Source organism: Conger conger, chromosome 7, assembly GCF_963514075.1.
Source record: "Conger conger chromosome 7, fConCon1.1, whole genome shotgun sequence".
NCBI classification, from domain to species: domain Eukaryota; kingdom Metazoa; phylum Chordata; class Actinopteri; order Anguilliformes; family Congridae; genus Conger; species Conger conger.
In genome coordinates, this window is record NC_083766.1 from 62507806 (window position 1) to 62528690 (window position 20885).

At 47.5% G+C, this 20885-nt stretch overlaps 1 protein-coding gene and 1 non-coding gene across 2 annotated transcripts in view; one reads left to right on the plus strand and one right to left on the minus strand.

The window, feature by feature from the left end:
• Positions 1 to 5095: 5095 nt before the first annotated feature.
• Positions 5096 to 5178, minus strand: trnal-cag (transfer RNA leucine (anticodon CAG)). Its single transcript has one exon. It is a non-coding gene; the product is annotated as a tRNA-Leu (tRNA).
• Positions 5179 to 9568: 4390 nt separating this feature from the next.
• Positions 9569 to 20885, plus strand: part of LOC133132183 (TLC domain-containing protein 2-like) — a 14548-nt gene continuing 3231 nt past the window's right edge. Inside the window, 3 exon segments of the mRNA XM_061247459.1 lie at positions 9569 to 10047; positions 10922 to 11004; positions 13989 to 14071. Coding sequence (XP_061103443.1) covers positions 9869 to 10047; positions 10922 to 11004; positions 13989 to 14071 — 345 coding nt within the window. The 5' untranslated portion in view covers positions 9569 to 9868.

The window sequence follows — 20885 nt, forward strand, 5'->3', positions numbered from 1 at the left end:
TTCTCACTGGTTTTGCTGGATTCCCTCCTATAATTGCTCGATTCTTTTTATCACAGATACGCATATTCTCGTATTTTTTTAACGACCGCCTGAATTGTTTTCTCGGCTATATTTCTCGCGTTAATCTAATCTGTTATTTCCTCCCACATCTTCTGTTTCTGGTCGCTGTCACAGTCGGATTGAGTTCGTTTTAAAAAAAATTGCTACAGTAAAACGTCAACCATTGCAGTAAAGCACTTAACTGTTTCCTTTACCTAAGAAAAACGTCTAAGGGTCTATATGCAACACCCTCAGCTAATTCCCTCAGGAGAAATCAACCGTTAAGTGTCAGAGTTAAGGGAAACACTTCAGGTGTTTTATTCAACCGGGCACTGGTCACTGCCCTCGGGGGCCAAGGACTGCTGGTTTTCCACCCTCCCTTTACCTGGGAGTCAGGTGTGAAGACTAGCACTAATTACCTCGGAGAAAAGGAAAACCTGCGCTGGATTTGGATTCGAGAGCATTGCAAGACTAAGGTCATGGGCTCGTTCCAATGGCTTATTTTTCCCGTTATTTTTTTCTCCTTTATTTGCTCCTGACCCAGAAATCGATCGAGGTCCGCCGTCTTTAAGGATATTCCAACTATACCAACCTGTTAAATGTTTGGTCCTCCCAATCTTTCCTTTGAGCAAGAAAACATCAGCGCATCCTTTGTGGAAGTATTTTTTTGGAAAGCTTGACGTACAAATGTTCGACCTGTGGATCCACCTCTCCCAGTCTGCCACATCTGTCACTCATGTGGCTTCGAACTGACGTTTTAAGGACTCAATTTGCCTAATTCACATTTTCTTAAATTCCCTGTCTTCACTTCTTTTTCTTGCTGGGGAAAAATAAGCGATTGGAATGAGCCCAACGTGTTTACTGACGTTAAGCAATCAGTTCCCTTAAGTGACCAGCAGAGGGCGCTGTGGTCCAACAAACACTGCAACGCCTGCCTGCCAATAGCCCAATGAGATTTGCTCACGGGAAAGAACAAGTACTTTAATGTACAGTTGGAAAACAAAGACCTGTCAGTTGCATATGGGACTGTGACAAACTAGGTAGCCATTTTGTTGTCATTTGTTGCAATTGGTGCTAGAAAGTGCTTCCCCTCAGAGTTTAAGCATGAGCTTGCACAAATACTCAGTGCCTTGAGTCTTTTGCCATTACAACTATAGATTAGTGCCTTTCGTTTTATACTACTATATTGATGTGATTTGACTAAGTTTTGAAACTGTTGATACGCATCTAAGCAATAGTAATGTGTGTTTACCTAACCATGGCCACAGGCCTATTTCTTTTAGTCTGGTGCTTATGAAAAACCACAGAGAAACACTCATTTAAATGTACATTTATTTATGAACTGTTATTCAGATGTCAAGCTGTTGAAAAATCAGTGCATGGACACTTCATTCTTCCAGTCTAAAACATCATGTTAAACTCTTGACGGGGAAAAAATGACCATAACTACTATAAGGAAGCCTGTCCATATTTACACACATTTAGACAATGTATGTGCACTTCTCTTATTTATAAATTGGTTGTTTTGCTTTAAAAATGTTGCATACATTAAAATATGTAACAAAAAACAACAACTTCCCTGTTATTTTCAACATTCAAGGCTGTGGGATTTTGTGCAACATTTTATCAGTAAAAACTTGTGAGATACACGTGTATGGTTTCCCTTTCCCTTGGCTGGTTAGAGCACTATAGAGAACACACACGGAACACACACGGGCTAAACATGAGATTCCTGACTGGTGCCCTGGACATCAAAAACAACCCTGACGACAGACAATGCCCTGACAATGGCGGAGACCCCCCTTAACCAGGACTGTCATACAGAGTTCCTAAACCAGGACTGTCATACGGAGTTCCTAAACCAGGACTGTCATACAGAGTTCCTGAACCAGGACTGTCATACAGAGTTCCTAAACCAGGACTGTCATACAGAGTTCCTAAACCAGGACTGTCATACGGAGTTCCTAAACCAGGACTGTCATACGGAGTTCCTAAACCAGGACTGTCATACAGAGTTCCTAAACCAGGACTGTCATACAGAGTTCCTAAACCAGGACTGTCATACAGAGTTCCTAAACCTGGACTGTCATACCGAGTTCCTGAACCAGGACTGTCATACGGAGTTCCTGAACCAGGACTGTCATACGGAGTTCCTGAACCAGGACTGTCATACCGAGTTCCTCAACTGGGATCGTCAAACAGAGTTCCTTAACTGAGATTCTTTGTTAATGGTAGACATCCCATCCCAGCAAATTTGTGATACCACATTTCTGCTTAAATTGGTTTGTGTTTAATTGAATTGGGAGTGTGTGCATGTGATTGTGGGTTCGTTTTGTAGGTTTGTGTTTGTGTGTGTGTGTCCGTGTCTCATGGTGGTAGTGGGCCTGGTTTTTGTAGCTCTAAATCCGTGACGGGCCTCAGCGCCTGACTCCGCCCCTCAGCGTGTGGCCCCGCCCTCTCTGGCCTCCAGCCAGACGCCGGACAGGAAGTGGCCGGCGGACTTCCTGCCGGGCGGAGCAGCTGTGAGGCGCAGGTGGCTCGGGCGGTGCTGATGGGGGAGGAGCTCCAGGAGCGTCTGGTACCGCCTCCAGGTGCTCCCTGGCAACGCCAGAGCGGTCTGACCGCAGGGCTCCACCGCCAAGCTTAGGCTGCACCCCCTGGATCAGACACGGTCGATGTGTACCTGCGGACAGGTAAACACACCTGGATGAGCACATCCAGCAGACCCTGCGGCTCTCCAGGACCGGGGCTGGGGAACAATGTGTTGGAAGAGTGGGCTTACAGGTAAAGTGATCTGAAGGGTATTTCACAGAGCTGGCTAATTCATGGGGGCGACAGTGACTCAGGTGGTAAGAGCAGTCGTCTCATTGGCTCAGGAGGTAAGAGCAGTCGTCTCATTGGCTCAGGAGGTAAGAGCAGTCATCTGGCAGTCAGAGGGTTGCCAGTTCAACCTGGGTGTGTTTCAGTGTCCCTGAGCAAGACACCTAACCCCCAATTGCTCCTGACAAGCTGATTGATGCCTTGCAGCCAATCCCTGTGGGTGTGAGTGCGTGTATGAATGGGTGAATGAGAAGCATAAATTGTATAACACTTTGGATAAAGGCACTATATAAATTCCAACCATTTACAATTTCACTAAGCTTGACTGCTGCACTGAGTAAAACCTGGAACCCCCTCAAATATGGAACATGGACTAAAGTAACCATAACTGTTCCAGGTTTTACTCTGCTCAAAAGCTTACTCAGTTAGCCAACTTTCTTAACCCCCAACCCCCATGGACAATCAACTCTGGCTCTCCAATCCAAATCCAGCCCTGGTTTTCTTTCCTCCTCGATAATTAGTGCTATTAATGGGACTGTCTTCACACCTGACTCCCAGGTAAAGGGAGGGTGGGAAACCAGCAGTTCTCAGCCTTCGAGGACTAGGAGTTGCCAATCCCTGTTCTAAAATATTGTACCCCAGTTGTGTAGTTTCTCTTTTCTGAAGGCGAGAGTGCCATATTCACCGCGCAGGACAGAGGAAGATGTCAAATGACAAGTAAAAGCAACTTTTACAGAGAGGCGCAGGTACCGGACTTCTGCAGGGGGAGGGGCTGCAGCACCACGCGCTTGCTGTACGACAGTGGAAGGAACCTTGGGAACGAAGCGGGCAGCGAGACGTTAGATATGAAGGCAGAAGGTTAAAACTGTAAATGTGCACAGGTACAGCGTTGTATTCTTGCTCTTTAACAAGCTGTAAAAAATATTAGTCTGCATGTCTGTGTAATATAGCAAGGACATCACTGGTGTATGTCACATTGATAACGATAAATCCAATTACGGTAATTGATGTGATCTAAGTGACTTTGACCATGGAATGATTATTGGTGACTGACAGGGTGGTTTGAGTATCTCAGAAACGGCTCATCTCCTGAGATTTTCACGCACAATAGTTCGCAAACAATGGTGTAAAACACACAAAAGTGAGTCCAGTGAGCAGCATTTCTGCAGACAGAAACGCCTTGTTAATGAGAGACGTCAGAGGAATGGCCAGATTGGTCAAAGCTGACAGAAATGTAAATAACTACACATTGCAACAGTGGTATGCAGAAGAGCATCTCTGAACACACAACGCATCATAACTCTTAAGTGGATAGGATACAGCAGAACACTTAAAACGTCTAAAAAAATAAGTCTAATAAATACCTAATAAAGTGTTCACTGAGTGTATTCCTGTACATACACACACATACACACACACACATATACACACACACACACACACACACACGTCCAGGGAGGGAGAGTATCCCTGAGAAACAGAGAAGAAAAGGCGAGTCGTAACCGCTCTCGGTCTCCATGACGACTACCTGGGGTGGAGGAGGGGTGGCAGAGCAGTGGCGGCTCCTGAGTTCAAAATCGAGGAGGCAGAAAATAACCCCTGAGACTAATTATTGGTCTTGACCCGTTTTCAGTCATTTTCCTTGATTAGCAAGTTTGCCAATGATCAGTTGGCAGGTAAACACATAGCTTCTTTCTTCACGTCATATTAGAGAGATTAATCGATTCAATTTCACACACGTCGTTGCTACAAAGTCTGTACAATGTAATTTAATTTATAGTGACGATATTGTATTTACAGCATAAACAAAAGAAAATCTACTGCGTTGCAGTAAAGGCTATCTAACCTGAGCTCGATTGTTTAAACGGCTACATTTCCGTAATGATCGATACGTCTTTCCCATTAATATTCTCGCAGTATGAATGCGGAAAACAAAGAGTCGTCTGCCCAGACTAAACCGCCCTCCTACTGCTGATTACTGAGCCTGAGCTGTAATGGGGGGGTTATGGGAGTCTAGGTGGGGTGGGAGGGGGGTCCCTGCCCCCATTCAGGGTGGAATTTGCTGTAAAGAGAACGAGTGTGTATATCAGGATAGCCGAGCGGTCTTAGGCACCGTCTCTGTTTAGTGTAGTGTGTGTGTACTGGTTTGTGGCTGGTCAGCAGTGCTGTTGGTCAGATTGGGTTACAGAGTGAGTAACCTTCAGTACCAACTGACGGACGGGGGGAAAAAGGTTGCTGTCAGAAGTGGGATTCGAACCCACGCCTCCAGAGGAGACTGCGACCTGAACGCAGCGCCTTAGACCGCTCGGCCATCCTGACATACGCGCTCAAGCTCACTCTCGCTCTGTCGAAAAGCAGTCATGTGACCCAGACCCCCACCCCCCGCCCCGCACTCATTCACACTAGAGCGAACGGGTTTTTTTCTTTTTTTTATGGTTTAATTTTATGTGCCATTGTTGTTTTCTCACTGCCTTCCTTGACTCTCTCTTTCCCTCAGAGCTGCAGAGGAGCATTATGGGAAAGGAGCGTGAGAGAGAGAGAGGGAGAGGGAGAGGAGGGAAGCGAGAGTTAAAAGTGTGTGTGTGTGTATTTGTCTGTGTGTGTGTGTGTATTTGTCTGTGTGTGTGTGTGTGTGTGTCTTGCGTCTGTGTGTGTCTGTGTCTGTGTATGTATGTGTGTGTGTATTTTGTTACCCTCCCCCCATTAACCCTTTGAGCTCAGCATGGGGGGGTTTACTTCTCTTCCCATACGGGACACTGCTCTGCTGTCTTTATTAAAACCTCTTTTAAAAACACACACACACACACACACACACACACACAGAGACTTATACACAAACACACACTCTCCCACACACACACACAGACTTATACACACACACACTCTCACGCACACACTCTCATGCACACACACACAGACTTATACACACTCTCCCACACACACTCACAGACTTATACACACACACACACACACAGACTTATACATGCACACACTCTCACACACAGACTTATACACACACACACACGGTCTTATACACACACATACACATGGTCTTATACACACACGTGCACACACATACACACAGTCTTATACACACACACTTACACATGGTCTTGCTAACAGCAACAGAAGCAGTTTGGGTCGTCATAGCAGCAGTGGGATGGTTTGGGTCTTGTTCCTACAAAAGAAATGTCTGCATAATAAACAACTGTGGACTTCAAACAAAGTAAAATGTATAGAGGGCCCTCCCTCTAGTGGACATCTTCAGTAAGTACTACTAAGAAAGATGCAGCACAGGAAATCATATCATTATTGTTTTCGTCGCTGCCTGTGTGAATTCAAATTGAGCATCTGAATCACCAGGAACTGAGCAAGGCGAAAGCTGTGACAGAAGGTCTTTACTTGGGCAGCCTGTAGCCTAGTGGCTAAGGTACATGACTGGGGCAGCCTGTAGCCTAGTGGCTAAGGTACATGACTGGGGCAGCCTGTAGCCTAGTGGCTAAGGTACATGACTGGGGCAGCCTGTTGCCCAGTGGCTAAGGTACATGACTGGGGCAGCCTGTTGCCCAGTGGCTAAGGTACATGACTGGGGCAGCCTGTAGCCTAGTGGCTAAGGTACATGACTGGGGCAGCCTGTAGCCTAGTGGCCAAGGTACATGACTGGGGCAGCCTGTAGCCTAGTGGCTAAGGTACATGACTGGGGCAGCCTGTAGCCTAGTGGCTAAGGTACATGACTGGGGCAGCCTGTAGCCCAGTGGCTAAGGTACATGACTGGGGCAGCCTGTTGCTCAGTGGCAAAGGTACATGACTGGGGCAGCCTGTTGCCCAGTGGCTAAGGTACATGACTGGGGCAGCCTGTTGCCCAGTGGCTAAGGTACATGACTGGGGCAGCCTGTTGCCCAGTGGACAGCTGCATTGGTTAAACTATACTTCTCCTGCCAGTCAGAGGACCCGCTGCTTCTGTAGCGGTCCGTGTACTTCTAGCAGTCTTCGAACACGTCGGGGGGGTTGCAGTGCAGCCGCAGCATGTGCCTCTCCTCACTGACACTGAGTGGCTAAGGTACATGACTGGGGCAGCCTGTAGCCTAGTGGCCAAGGTACATGACTGGGGCAGCCTGTAGCCTAGTGGCTAAGGTACATGACTGGGGCAGCCTGTTGCCCAGTGGCTAAGGTACATGACTGGGGCAGCCTGTAGCCTAGTGGCTAAGGTACATGACTGGGGCAGCCTGTAGCCTAGTGGCTAAGGTACATGACTGGGGCAGCCTGTAGCCTAGTGTACTTCTAGCAGTCTTCGAACACGTCGGGGGGGTTGCAGTGCAGCCGCAGCATGTGCCTCTCCTCACTGACACTGAGGTTAGGGGGGGGAGGCTTCAGGTTCTTGCGTGGGTCCAGCAGGAAGGTGTTCTATAGCGTGGAGGGACCGGTCTGTTGGCCGCAGGTGCAGTTCATGGCTCCAAGCATGTCGTAAACTCTTTCACCAGCTTTTCTGTACGATGATGGATGCGCATGAATACCTCTTCGCTTTCAGTGCGTTGCCACAACTCTTGGGCTGAGTCCGCACCGCGTACGTCACTCCTCTCTCCATATCCATATCCTGGAGTGGCGCGCAGAGGGAGCGCGCCACTCCAGCTTGATTATAGTTGCTCTCTCCTCAACAGCCCTTAGATATCTTGTTAAGCGAAATCCTAAGAAGCTTTCTCTCCTTTAACATCTAAAAGCTCACTCCTTATATATCCTGAAACTTATATAAGAGTGTACTTGTTTTGATAAGACATTCATCCGTAAATATCCCCATTATACCGAGTAGGAAAACACTAGCTCTTATGCAACTTATTTAATGAGCCTATTCATCACTGTTATCTGTCTCACTGTCATAGTCTCTCCTTGACTCTCTCCACACTTTGACTTCATACAAGCCAGCAGTAAGTGCCTTCCACCATCTCAATACACTCTTCAGGTGCTCTTTATTGTGGTGCCTTAAGGAATCTACAAAGGACATCCAATTAATAGCCGAGTGTAATTCATCATTTAACTCCTCTACAGTCAGTCCTTTGAATCTATCCGATAAATTATCAGTGCTATAATCAGGGAGGCCCTTAAAGCCTCTTAATCTTCTTTCGGTATTAACATCCCTCCCTTTTTCCTTATCTTTTTGCTTTAACCAGGCATTATGCTCCTCCCCTGTATGAGCAAGCCCACACTTCTCAATTAAGAATGTTATTATACATTCATGTTACGCTTGGCCTCAGTCAGACCTTTAGCCTTGCTCCTTAGTACCCTAAATCTAAGTCCTCCGACTTCAGACTTCTCTGCTGACAAGTAGGGCTGCTCATTAGCTCTGAACCGCACATTTTTCCTCTTACGGGCGTTCTTACTACCACCTCAATGGCGTGTGCGAGGGGTTAACAATGCGTTCCTGCCTAACCCATCCCCCGTCAATCTCTCATCAGGCGGGCCTAAGGCTGGGTCCTCAACACGGTGTTTAGGTAAGGTGGACTGGCCTGACTCCATATGATTTGAGAAACCCTCTTGTTTGCTCTTCAACCTTCTCAAACACTCGCATGTCACCCCCCTGCTTACTTCCCTCCACTGGCTGCCTGTCATGGCTCGCATCAAATTCAAAACATTGGTGCTAGCCTTCCAAGCAGTTAAGGGATCTGCCCCAGCTTACCTCCAAAAAATCATCAGACCCTACACCCCTGCCAGACCTCTTTATTCGGCCACAAGACGCCTGGCACCTCCCCCTCTCCGCACTTCCACCTCCCGGTCACGACTACTGTCTGTTCTGGCTCCACGGTGGTGGAACAAACTCCCCGTTGAGGTAAGAACAGCAGAATCTCTTGCCATCTTCAAGCGCAGACTGAAGACGCACCTCTTCAAGCTGCACCTCTCCCTGTTCCTCCCTACCTCCCTGTGAACCTTAATTGTTGTCTTTACCTGTATTATTTACTTGTGTACTCATCACTCACATCGTCTGAAAATAAAAGCATTTCCCCACTGAATGCCACGGAAACACAAACGGACAGTCACAAAAACCACCTGTACACACTGATATCGCCAGGCGAGGTCGCTCTGTGCACAACTGTATTTTTATTTCAAATGGGCGAAAGAATTTGTGTAGTTAAACGTCAGCTGCAGTTTATCGCGCGTGTCGTGTAGTCGAAAGGAAGGATAACAGTTGTTGAATTACCTAGGCTAACCCGTGGAACGTGTCTTGCAACTTCTCTTGTGACGAAGTCGGTTTTTCTATTCCTGGATGGTCTGTTGTCCGTTTTAAAACGAGCATACAAACATACAAACAAACAAGAAATAATCTGCTACGAGAACAGATTCATTATCTATGAATTATTTAACTCCTAGGTGATACCGTCGCTATACATAAGTTCCATCAACTGATTGCATGTAGATCACGCAAGTCCACGTGGACATGCCGCGTTTAGGTTTACTGCAGAATACCACGCTGGGTTTGGTGACGCGAAGCTAAACGCGTTTTCAGGGACCAAGTGGGGTTTTTTTCACTGTAAAATTCCTTGGCTCAACTTTGTGAAAAGGGGCGCTTTCTCCTCCGTGTTTACTATGTGACGTAAGGCGGGAGAGAGAGAGAAAGACGCGTGACGGAGTTGTGTAGCCGCACCTCTCCATCGCGGGGGCGGGGACGGTTGACTGAAGGGAAAAAAAAAAGTTTCACAGCCAATTTCAGCCACAACATCGTACCAGGAATATTGGCTACGATCACATACTTCAGCACATTGTACGTTCCTCTTTTCCCACAGACGGATACGCACACACACGCGCACACACACAGAAGCTGGATGGAACGGATCATATTGTATGTGGCACTATCTCCGTGATTTCGCATAAAGAAATTCAGAAGCAGAACGAAACATCTTATTAAATATTAAACCGAGTGTGGAGATCGGGAAGTTGTCCGCCAGGGCAGTGGAGAAGTTGAAGTACACGGCTAATTGTCTCCCGCTGGAGCCCCGAAGGGTCTTGTTTCTGAAGAGAGATGGAGCTGAGTTCGGTCATTTTGACAACGGGATGCTCCGTGGGCTTCTTCAAACTGGCGAACACGGGGATGAAGAGTCTCCCGACGCCGGAAGCAGCGCGTAAGGGCGCCTGGAAATGGAGAAACATCAGCACGTCTTTCCTCCACAGTCTAATAACGGGGGTCTGGGCTGTCCTCTGGTGAGTGTAGCGTTCACAAATGCCCGTCCGTGTCCGTCTCCCCCCCCCTCTCTCTCTCTCTCTCGCTCTCTCTCTCTCTCTCTCTCTCTAGTATTAATTAATAATATCTATTACATATTAATTATAATTCATAATATCTATTGCGAACACTTTATTAGGTATTTATTATACCTTTTTTCCAGACTTCTGCTGCTGTAGCCTATCCTCTTAGAGTTATGATGCGTCGTGTGTTCAGAGATGCTCTTCTCGATACCACAGTTGTAATGTGTGGTTATTTACGTTACGGTCACCTTCCTGTCAGCTTTGACCAGTCTGGCCATTCTCCTCTGACGTCTCTCTATTAACAAGGTGTTTCTGTCTGCAGAACTACTGCTCACTGGATTTTTTCAAATTATTTGCACCATTCTTTTCAAACTCTAGAGACTAGTGTGCGTGAAAACCCATGAGATCAGCTGTTTCTGAGATACTCAAACCACCTACAATCATTCCACGGTCGATTTTTTCCCCATTCTGATGGTTGAGGTGAACATTAACTGAAGCTCCTGACCCGTATCTACATAATTGTATGCATTGCACTGCTGCCACAAAATTGGCTGATTAGATAATCGCATGATTAAGTAGGTGTAATAAAGCACTCGTGAGTGTATAACTTGTTATTTATTGCCCCTGTGTGTGTGTGTGTGTGTGTGTGTGTGTGTGTGTGTGTGTGTGGGGAGCAAATTCTGTTTTGTCTTTTCAAGTTTGCTCCCGAATTAGGATGCGGCGGTATTTTTCATTTTTCCTGATTTCAAGGGGCTTTCCCATACTTTGCCATGTTTTCCCTCTCAGTGTCGGTGTTAAATTAACCCTCTCGCTCCCTCTCTTTCCCGCCCAGCTTCTACCTGCATCCTCACATGGCTGAGGACCTCATTTCCACGCACTCCGTGTTCTCGCACGCGCTGGTCTCGGTGTCCATCGGTAAGTGTGTGGAGGCTTAACTTCAGATTCGTCGTGAATAAAAAAAAAAGGCCAAATATAGCCTTATTAGTGCAATTTGATTTACTCACGGCGTTATGGAAACCGCACGAGGGCTTTGTCATGAAACGCATTTATATGAGCGCTCTGTCAGGTAAGAAAATGATAGTCCAGTCAGACGGCGGTAAATCTGGTTAGACCTGTCTGTTGCGCTAACCCGCCATTCATTTCTACCGCTGATACATTTCTGTACTGCCCTTGTCACTAAGTGATATGGATAACTAACCAACCAACAAGCCAAATCAACAGCGAATTGCACTGGTCAGTTTTTGTTTTTTTCTTCTTCTTTATTCGTTATAATGAAGTGAATTTATCAGCAATGAAAACAGCACGCGGGTAGTGACGTTGGTAATGGCGCTGAAGTCAGTCGATGCACAAAACACATGTCAGAAGACTCGGGAACACAAACCCTAGTCGCGCTGGGAGGAGGACGATGCGGTAATTGCTGGTTGGTGTCAGACCGTAAATCCGTGCATATTTGGGGGGAAGAATTACAAACAGGTTAGTTTTCACCGTACGTCACAGGTGGTTGTTGGTCAGAGAAAACAAGCCGTTACTTAATACTCACGTGACTGCGTGGACAACATGTAAACCGTTAACGGCCATCGATAGCCTTGGACTGTCTAGAAAAGTGTAGCAAGAAATGTAAAAAATTTTAAATTATTTCGTTCTTCTGAACAGAAATTAGCTATTGTTAAATTGAGAAATAATTTATCTCACGATCAAATAGCAAGGGCAATTAAGAAATTGTGATTGAAAGAATATTTCACGCATCAAAATAACATTTAGGCCGACTGTGCTTTTGCATTTTACATGCACGTTTGAGTCATTTAGCAGATGCTTTTAGTCCAAAACGACTTGACAGAAGTAGTCAAAATGTGTTTTTACCATAAACATGTACATAACACATTGCTCCTGTCACTCCAACAGGCCTAGCGGAATAGACAGGTTTAATCTCACACAGACATGTTTAATCTCACAGACACAGGTGTAGTCTCACAGACACAGGTGTAGTCTCACAGACAGTTGTAGTCTCACAGAGACAGGTATAGTCTCACACATAGGTGTAGACTCACAGACACAGGTGTAGTCTCACAGACAGGGTGCAGGTGGGAGAGCACATGCAGGTATGTCCACAGATTCTGCACCAGGTCTCCAGGTAGCTCAATATTCATAACACATTCCAACATTCCAATTTGATTTATGATGAATATTCATATTCATTCATTAAAAAAAAATTTTTTTTTTGGGGGGGGTTAGACAAGGATAGGGATATCAGAAAGGAGGGGTGGGGGAAATCAGGAGGGAGGACTAAGGTAGAGTTTGAAAAGGTGGGTTTTGAGTCTGCGTCGAAATAGGGGGAGGGATTCTGCTGTCCTGACAGTGGTAGGCAAGTCATTCCACCACTGAGGAACCAGAACGGAAAACAGGCGTGAACGTGCAGCTCGACCACCAGGTGCACGTTGAGAGGGAACCATAAGGCGACCAGAGCTGGCAGACCGGAGTGGTCTAGCTGGGGAGTAGGGAGTGATCAAGGATTGTAAGTAAGGTGGGGCAGTCCCCTTAGCAGCCTGAAATGTCAACACTAGGGCCTTGAAACGGATGCGTGCGGCAATAGGAAGCCAGTGGAGGCCAATGAGAAGAACATACTCACACACACACACACACCCCACGCACACATACGCACACGCACACTCACACACTCAAGCACACACACACATACAGTCACACACACACACACCCCACGCACACACACACTCACGCGCACACACACACATACACACACACATACACACCCCACGCACACACACACACATACACACTCACACACACACACACCCCACGCCCACACACACATACGCACACACACACTCACACACACACATGTAGACACACAAAATAATCCTTCCACATACAAAACACATCCATCCTCTTCTGTTTTCTGATTGGTAAAATCTTGAAAGGTCTGTTTCTCTGTTTTGGAGTGGAGTTTCTAGCTCCCAGTTACATGTATGTGCATTGACATGTGTGTGTGCCTTTGATGTGTGTGTGTCTGACACATGTGTGTGTGTGCGCGTGCCTTTGACGTGTGTGTGTGTGCACGTGCCTTTGACGTGTGTGGGTCTGACGTGTGTCAGGTGTTTTAGACTGTTGGTTGGGCTGTCTGGTGATCTGAGATCTGTAGCCATGGTGGATCTGTTGCAGAACTGGGTCAAGTACTTAATTGTTGAAATGTTTTTCCACACTTTACTGAGCTCGTCTGGTGCACTGGAACCTGTGCAATACTCTCAAAAAGTGCAAACCCCGCCTTCTGGCGCACTTGGTTGGCTTACATAATTGCAGCAGGCAAGATCAGTACAGCACAGAAAAGTATTTGAATCCAGAACCATTGCGTATTTGACCCGGGTCTCATTGGCAGTTGAACAGCTTCTGCGCAGGGTTAATGGAGAACGGGCTCCACGTCACCCCGGTTACATAACGCTCTTTCATCGCCACGGTAACAGCCTCCCTTTGGACCGACCCCTGTTGCCTTTAATTGTGGAACGCTGTTCACATGCAGAAGGGGGGAGGGGCTTGTGCACTCACGCCCCCCCCACGTACCTGCCACCTTGGTTGCTGTTTCCACTGTCACTATTGCTTGGGTAATAATAATTACATAAAAGGATAATATGAAAGATAAGCAGATCCAGAGATTCTTCATAAAAAATAATTTAAAAAAACAAACAACAATTTAAGAAAAAAAAGAAAAAAAACGATTTAAACTGGAACAGCAAAATGTTTAGGCAGGCAGAAAAGTTTTAATAGAAATGCATTCCTGAACAGATGTGTTTTTTGAAGTCCAGATTTAACATTGATGCAGAACGGTTACCCTGGCCACCAGAAGGGCAGAGATGCCCTCACATTAAAACGTCTGTTTCCCCCTCCAGGATACTTCATCCATGACTTCTTCGACCTTCTTCTGAACCAGAAGTTCAGCTCGTCCTGGGAGCTGCTCTTTCATCACTCTGTGGTAGGTCCTCCACAGTGCACTGCTCTCCTGTAGTACTGTGTGGCTCTGGCTCTCCTGTACTACTGAGTGGTTCTGGCTCTCCTGTAGTACTGTGTGGCTCTGGCTCTCCTGTAGTACTGTGTGGCTCTGGCTCTCCTGTAGTACTGTGTGGCAGTGGCTCTCCTGTACTACTGAGTGGTTCTGGCTCTCCTGTAGTACTGTGTGGCTCTGGCTCTCCTGTAGTACTGTGTGGCTCTGGCTCTCCTGTAGTACTGTGTGGCAGTGGCTCTCCTGTAGTACTGTGTGGCTCTGGCTCTCCTGTAGTACTGTGTGGCTCTGGCTCTCTTGTAGGACTGTGTGTGACACTGGCTCTCCTGTAGTACTGTGTGGCTCTGGCTCTCCTGTAGTACTGTGTGGCTCTGGCTCTCTTGTAGTACTGTGTGGCTCTGGCTCTCCTGTAGTACTGTGTGGCCTGTAAGGTGTAAAATAGTCACTCTGGCCCCGCTGCTCTCCTTGGCAGGTGAGTGAAAGTCAGCAGAATGGTGTGGTGCAGGAGTCGCTGCCCTGCGTTTCAAACAGGCCTTTCTCAGGGTCAGCGATGTTTCTGCCCCCCACAACACCCTGGGGCAGGCAGTCCTGTCAATCCCCTGTTGTAATCTCGCTCCTGGATGTTTGCTATTCAATCAGCTGACTTTTTTAAGCAGGTTTGGAGTTGTCTCTCATGCAGGTTTGGTAGTGTGGTTAGTGTGATTGTCTCTCCTGCAGGTTTGGTGATGTGGTTAGTGTGATTGTCTCTCCTGCAGGTTTGGTGGTGTGGTTAGTGTGATTGTCTCTCCTGCAGGTTTGGTGGTGTGGTTAGTGTGATTGTCTCTCCTGCAGGTTTGGTGGTGTGGTTAGTGTGATTGTCTCTCCTGCAGGTTTGGTGGTGTGGTTAGTGTGATTGTCTCTCCTGCAGGTTTGGTGGTGTGGTTAGTGTGATTGTCTCTCCTGCAGGTTTGGTGGTGTGGTTAGTGTGATTGTCTCTCCTGCAGGTTTGGTGGTGTGGTTAGTGTGATTGTCTCTCCTGCAGGTTTGGTGGTGTGGTTAGTGTGATTGTCTCTCCTGCAGGTTTGGTGGTGTGGTTAGTGTGATTGTCTCTCCTGCAGGTTTGGTGGTGTGGTTAATGTGATTGTCTCTCCTGCAGGTTTGGTGTTGTGGTTAGTGTGATTGTCTCTCATGCAGGTTTGATGGTGTGGTTAGTGTGATTGTCTCTCATGCAGATTGGGTGTTGTGGTTAGTGTGATTGTCTCTCATGCAGATTGGGTGTTTTGGTAAGTGTGATTGTCTCTCCTGCAGGTTTGGTGGTGTGGTTAGTGTGATTGTCTCTCCTGCAGGTTTGGTGGTGTGGTTAGTGTGATTGTCTCTCCTGCAGGTTTGGTGGTGTGGTTAGTGTGATTGTCTCTCCTGCAGGTTTGGTGGTGTGGTTAGTGTGATTGTCTCTCCTGCAGGTTTGGTGGTGTGGTTAGTATGATTGTTTCTCCTGCAGGTTTGGTGGTGTGGTTAGTGTGATTGTCTCTCCTGCAGTGTGATTGTCTCTCCTGCAGGTTTGGTGGTGTGGTTAGTGTGATTGTCTCTCCTGCAGGTTTGGTGGTGTGGTTAGTGTGATTGTCTCTCCTGCAGGTTTGGTGGTGTGGTTAGTGTGATTGTCTCTCCTGCAGGTTTGGTGGTGTGGTTAGTGTGATTGTCTCTCCTGCAGGTTTGGTGGTGTGGTTAGTGTGATTGTCTCTCCTGCAGGTTTGGTGGTGTGGTTAGTGTGATTGTCCCTCCTGCAGGTTTGGTGGTGTGGTTAGTGTGATTGTCTCTCCTGCAGGTTTGGTGGTGTGGTTAGTGTGATTGTCTCTCATGCAGATTGGGTGTTGTGGTTAGTGTGATTGTCTCTCCTGCAGGTTTGGTGGTGTGGTTAGTGTGATTGTCTCTCATGCAGATTTGGTGGTGTGGTTAGTGTGATTGTCTCTCATGCAGATTGGGTGTTGTGGTTAGTGTGATTGTCTCTCATGCAGATTGGGTGTTGTGGTTAGTGTGATTGTCTCTCCTGCAGGTTTGGTGGTGTGGTTAGTGTGATTGTCTCTCCTGCAGGTTTGGTGGTGTGGTTAATGTGATTGTCTCTCCTGCAGGTTTGGTGTTGTGGTTAGTGTGATTGTCTCTCATGCAGGTTTGGTGGTGTGGTTAGTGTGATTGTCTCTCATGCAGATTGGGTGTTGTGGTTAGTGTGATTGTCTCTCATGCAGATTGGGTGTTTTGGGAAGTGTGATTGTCTCTCCTGCAGGTTTGGTGGTGTGGTTAGTGTGATTGTCTCTCCTGCAGGTTTGGTGGTGTGGTTAGTGTGATTGTCTCTCCTGCAGGTTTGGTGGTGTGGTTAGTGTGATTGTCTCTCCTGCAGGTTTGGTGGTGTGGTTAGTGTGATTGTCTCTCCTGCAGTGTGATTGTCTCTCCTGCAGGTTTGGTGGTGTGGTTAGTGTGATTGTCTCTCCTGCAGGTTTGGTGGTGTGGTTAGTGTGATTGTCTTTCCTGCAGGTTTGGTGGTGTGGTTAGTGTGATTGTCTCTCCTGCAGGTTTGGTGGTGTGGTTAGTGTGATTGTCTCTCCTGCAGGTTTGGTGGTGTGGTTAGTGTGATTGTCTCTCCTGCAGGTTTGGTGGTGTGGTGAGTGTGATTGTCTCCCCTGCAGGTTTGGTGGTGTGGTTAATGTGATTGTCTCTCCTGCAGGTTTGGTGGTGTGGTTAATGTGATTGTCTCTCCTGCAGGTTTGGTGGTGTGGTTAGTGTGATTGTCTCTCCTGCAGGTTTGGTGGTGTGGTTAGTGTGATTGTCCCTCCTGCAGGTTTGGTGGTGTGGTTAGTGTGATTGTCTCTCCTGCAGGCTTGGTGGTGTGGTTAGTGTGATTGTCTCTCCTGCAGGTTTGGTGGTGTGGTTAGTGTGATTGTCTCTCCTGCAGGCTTGGTGGTGTGGTTAGTGTGATTGTCTCTCCTGCAGGCTTGGTGGTGTGGTTAGTGTGATTGTCTCTCCTGCAGGTTTGGTGGTGTGGTTAGTGTGATTGTCTCTCCTGCAGGTTTGGTGGTGTGGTTAGTGTGATTGTCTCTCCTGCAGGTTTGGTGGTGTGGTTAGTGTGATTGTCTCTCCTGCAGGTTTGGTGGTGTGGTTAGTGTGATTGTCTCTCCTGCAGGTTTGGTGGTGTGGTTAGTGTGATTGTCTCTCCTGCAGGTTTGGTGGTGTGGTTAGTGTGATTGTCTCTCCTGCAGGTTTGGTGGTGTGGTTAGTGTGATTGTCTCTCCTGCAGGTTTGGTGGTGTGGTTAGTGTGATTGTCTCTCCTGCAGGTTTGGTGGTGTGGTTAGTGTGATTGTCCCTCCTGCAGGTTTGGTGGTGTGGTTAGTGTGATTGTCTCTCCTGCAGGTTTGGTGGTGTGGTTAGTGTGATTGTCTCTCATGCAGATTGGGTGTTGTGGTTAGTGTGATTGTCTCTCCTGCAGGTTTGGTGGTGTGGTTAGTGTGATTGTCTCTCATGCAGATTTGGTGGTGTGGTTAGTGTGATTGTCTCTCATGCAGATTGGGTGTTGTGGTTAGTGTGATTGTCTCTCATGCAGATTGGGTGTTGTGGTTAGTGTGATTGTCTCTCCTGCAGGTTTGGTGGTGTGGTTAGTGTGATTGTCTCTCCTGCAGGTTTGGTGGTGTGGTTAATGTGATTGTCTCTCCTGCAGGTTTGGTGTTGTGGTTAGTGTGATTGTCTCTCATGCAGGTTTGGTGGTGTGGTTAGTGTGATTGTCTCTCATGCAGATTGGGTGTTGTGGTTAGTGTGATTGTCTCTCATGCAGATTGGGTGTTTTGGTAAGTGTGATTGTCTCTCCTGCAGGTTTGGTGGTGTGGTTAGTGTGATTGTCTCTCCTGCAGGTTTGGTGGTGTGGTTAGTGTGATTGTCTCTCCTGCAGGTTTGGTGGTGTGGTTAGTGTGATTGTCTCTCCTGCAGGTTTGGTGGTGTGGTTAGTGTGATTGTCTCTCCTGCAGTGTGATTGTCTCTCCTGCAGGTTTGGTGGTGTGGTTAGTGTGATTGTCTCTCCTGCAGGTTTGGTGGTGTGGTTAGTGTGATTGTCTCTCCTGCAGGTTTGGTGGTGTGGTGAGTGTGATTGTCTCCCCTGCAGGTTTGGTGGTGTGGTTAATGTGATTGTCTCTCCTGCAGGTTTGGTGGTGTGGTTAATGTGATTGTCTCTCCTGCAGGTTTGGTGGTGTGGTTAGTGTGATTGTCTCTCCTGCAGGTTTGGTGGTGTGGTTAGTGTGATTGTCTCTCCTGCAGGTTTGGTGGTGTGGTTAGTGTGATTGTCCCTCCTGCAGGTTTGGTGGTGTGGTTAGTGTGATTGTCTCTCCTGCAGGTTTGGTGGTGTGGTTAGTGTGATTGTCTCTCATGCAGATTGGGTGTTGTGGTTAGTGTGATTGTCTCTCCTGCAGGTTTGGTGGTGTGGTTAGTGTGATTGTCTCTCATGCAGATTTGGTGGTGTGGTTAGTGTGATTGTCTCTCATGCAGATTGGGTGTTGTGGTTAGTGTGATTGTCTCTCATGCAGATTGGGTGTTGTGGTTAGTGTGATTGTCTCTCCTGCAGGTTTGGTGGTGTGGTTAGTGTGATTGTCTCTCCTGCAGGTTTGGTGGTGTGGTTAATGTGATTGTCTCTCCTGCAGGTTTGGTGTTGTGGTTAGTGTGATTGTCTCTCATGCAGGTTTGGTGGTGTGGTTAGTGTGATTGTCTCTCATGCAGATTGGGTGTTGTGGTTAGTGTGATTGTCTCTCATGCAGATTGGGTGTTTTGGGAAGTGTGATTGTCTCTCCTGCAGGTTTGGTGGTGTGGTTAGTGTGATTGTCTCTCCTGCAGGTTTGGTGGTGTGGTTAGTGTGATTGTCTCTCCTGCAGGTTTGGTGGTGTGGTTAGTGTGATTGTCTCTCCTGCAGGTTTGGTGGTGTGGTTAGTGTGATTGTCTCTCCTGCAGTGTGATTGTCTCTCCTGCAGGTTTGGTGGTGTGGTTAGTGTGATTGTCTCTCCTGCAGGTTTGGTGGTGTGGTTAGTGTGATTGTCTTTCCTGCAGGTTTGGTGGTGTGGTTAGTGTGATTGTCTCTCCTGCAGGTTTGGTGGTGTGGTTAGTGTGATTGTCTCTCCTGCAGGTTTGGTGGTGTGGTTAGTGTGATTGTCTCTCCTGCAGGTTTGGTGGTGTGGTGAGTGTGATTGTCTCCCCTGCAGGTTTGGTGGTGTGGTTAATGTGATTGTCTCTCCTGCAGGTTTGGTGGTGTGGTTAATGTGATTGTCTCTCCTGCAGGTTTGGTGGTGTGGTTAGTGTGATTGTCTCTCCTGCAGGTTTGGTGGTGTGGTTAGTGTGATTGTCCCTCCTGCAGGTTTGGTGGTGTGGTTAGTGTGATTGTCTCTCCTGCAGGCTTGGTGGTGTGGTTAGTGTGATTGTCTCTCCTGCAGGTTTGGTGGTGTGGTTAGTGTGATTGTCTCTCCTGCAGGCTTGGTGGTGTGGTTAGTGTGATTGTCTCTCCTGCAGGCTTGGTGGTGTGGTTAGTGTGATTGTCTCTCCTGCAGGTTTGGTGGTGTGGTTAGTGTGATTGTCTCTCCTGCAGGTTTGGTGGTGTGGTTAGTGTGATTGTCTCTCCTGCAGGTTTGGTGGTGTGGTTAGTGTGATTGTCTCTCCTGCAGGTTTGGTGGTGTGGTTAGTGTGATTGTCTCTCCTGCAGGTTTGGTGGTGTGGTTAGTGTGATTGTCTCTCCTGCAGGTTTGGTGGTGTGGTTAGTGTGATTGTCTCTCCTGCAGGTTTGGTGGTGTGGTTAGTGTGATTGTCTCTCCTGCAGGTTTGGTGGTGTGGTTAGTGTGATTGTCTCTCCTGCAGGTTTGGTGGTGTGGTTAGTGTGATTGTCCCTCCTGCAGGTTTGGTGGTGTGGTTAGTGTGATTGTCTCTCCTGCAGGTTTGGTGGTGTGGTTAGTGTGATTGTCTCTCATGCAGATTGGGTGTTGTGGTTAGTGTGATTGTCTCTCCTGCAGGTTTGGTGGTGTGGTTAGTGTGATTGTCTCTCATGCAGATTTGGTGGTGTGGTTAGTGTGATTGTCTCTCATGCAGATTGGGTGTTGTGGTTAGTGTGATTGTCTCTCATGCAGATTGGGTGTTGTGGTTAGTGTGATTGTCTCTCCTGCAGGTTTGGTGGTGTGGTTAGTGTGATTGTCTCTCCTGCAGGTTTGGTGGTGTGGTTAATGTGATTGTCTCTCCTGCAGGTTTGGTGTTGTGGTTAGTGTGATTGTCTCTCATGCAGGTTTGGTGGTGTGGTTAGTGTGATTGTCTCTCATGCAGATTGGGTGTTGTGGTTAGTGTGATTGTCTCTCATGCAGATTGGGTGTTTTGGTAAGTGTGATTGTCTCTCCTGCAGGTTTGGTGGTGTGGTTAGTGTGATTGTCTCTCCTGCAGGTTTGGTGGTGTGGTTAGTGTGATTGTCTCTCCTGCAGGTTTGGTGGTGTGGTTAGTGTGATTGTCTCTCCTGCAGGTTTGGTGGTGTGGTTAGTGTGATTGTCTCTCCTGCAGTGTGATTGTCTCTCCTGCAGGTTTGGTGGTGTGGTTAGTGTGATTGTCTCTCCTGCAGGTTTGGTGGTGTGGTTAGTGTGATTGTCTCTCCTGCAGGTTTGGTGGTGTGGTGAGTGTGATTGTCTCCCCTGCAGGTTTGGTGGTGTGGTTAATGTGATTGTCTCTCCTGCAGGTTTGGTGGTGTGGTTAATGTGATTGTCTCTCCTGCAGGTTTGGTGGTGTGGTTAGTGTGATTGTCTCTCCTGCAGTGTG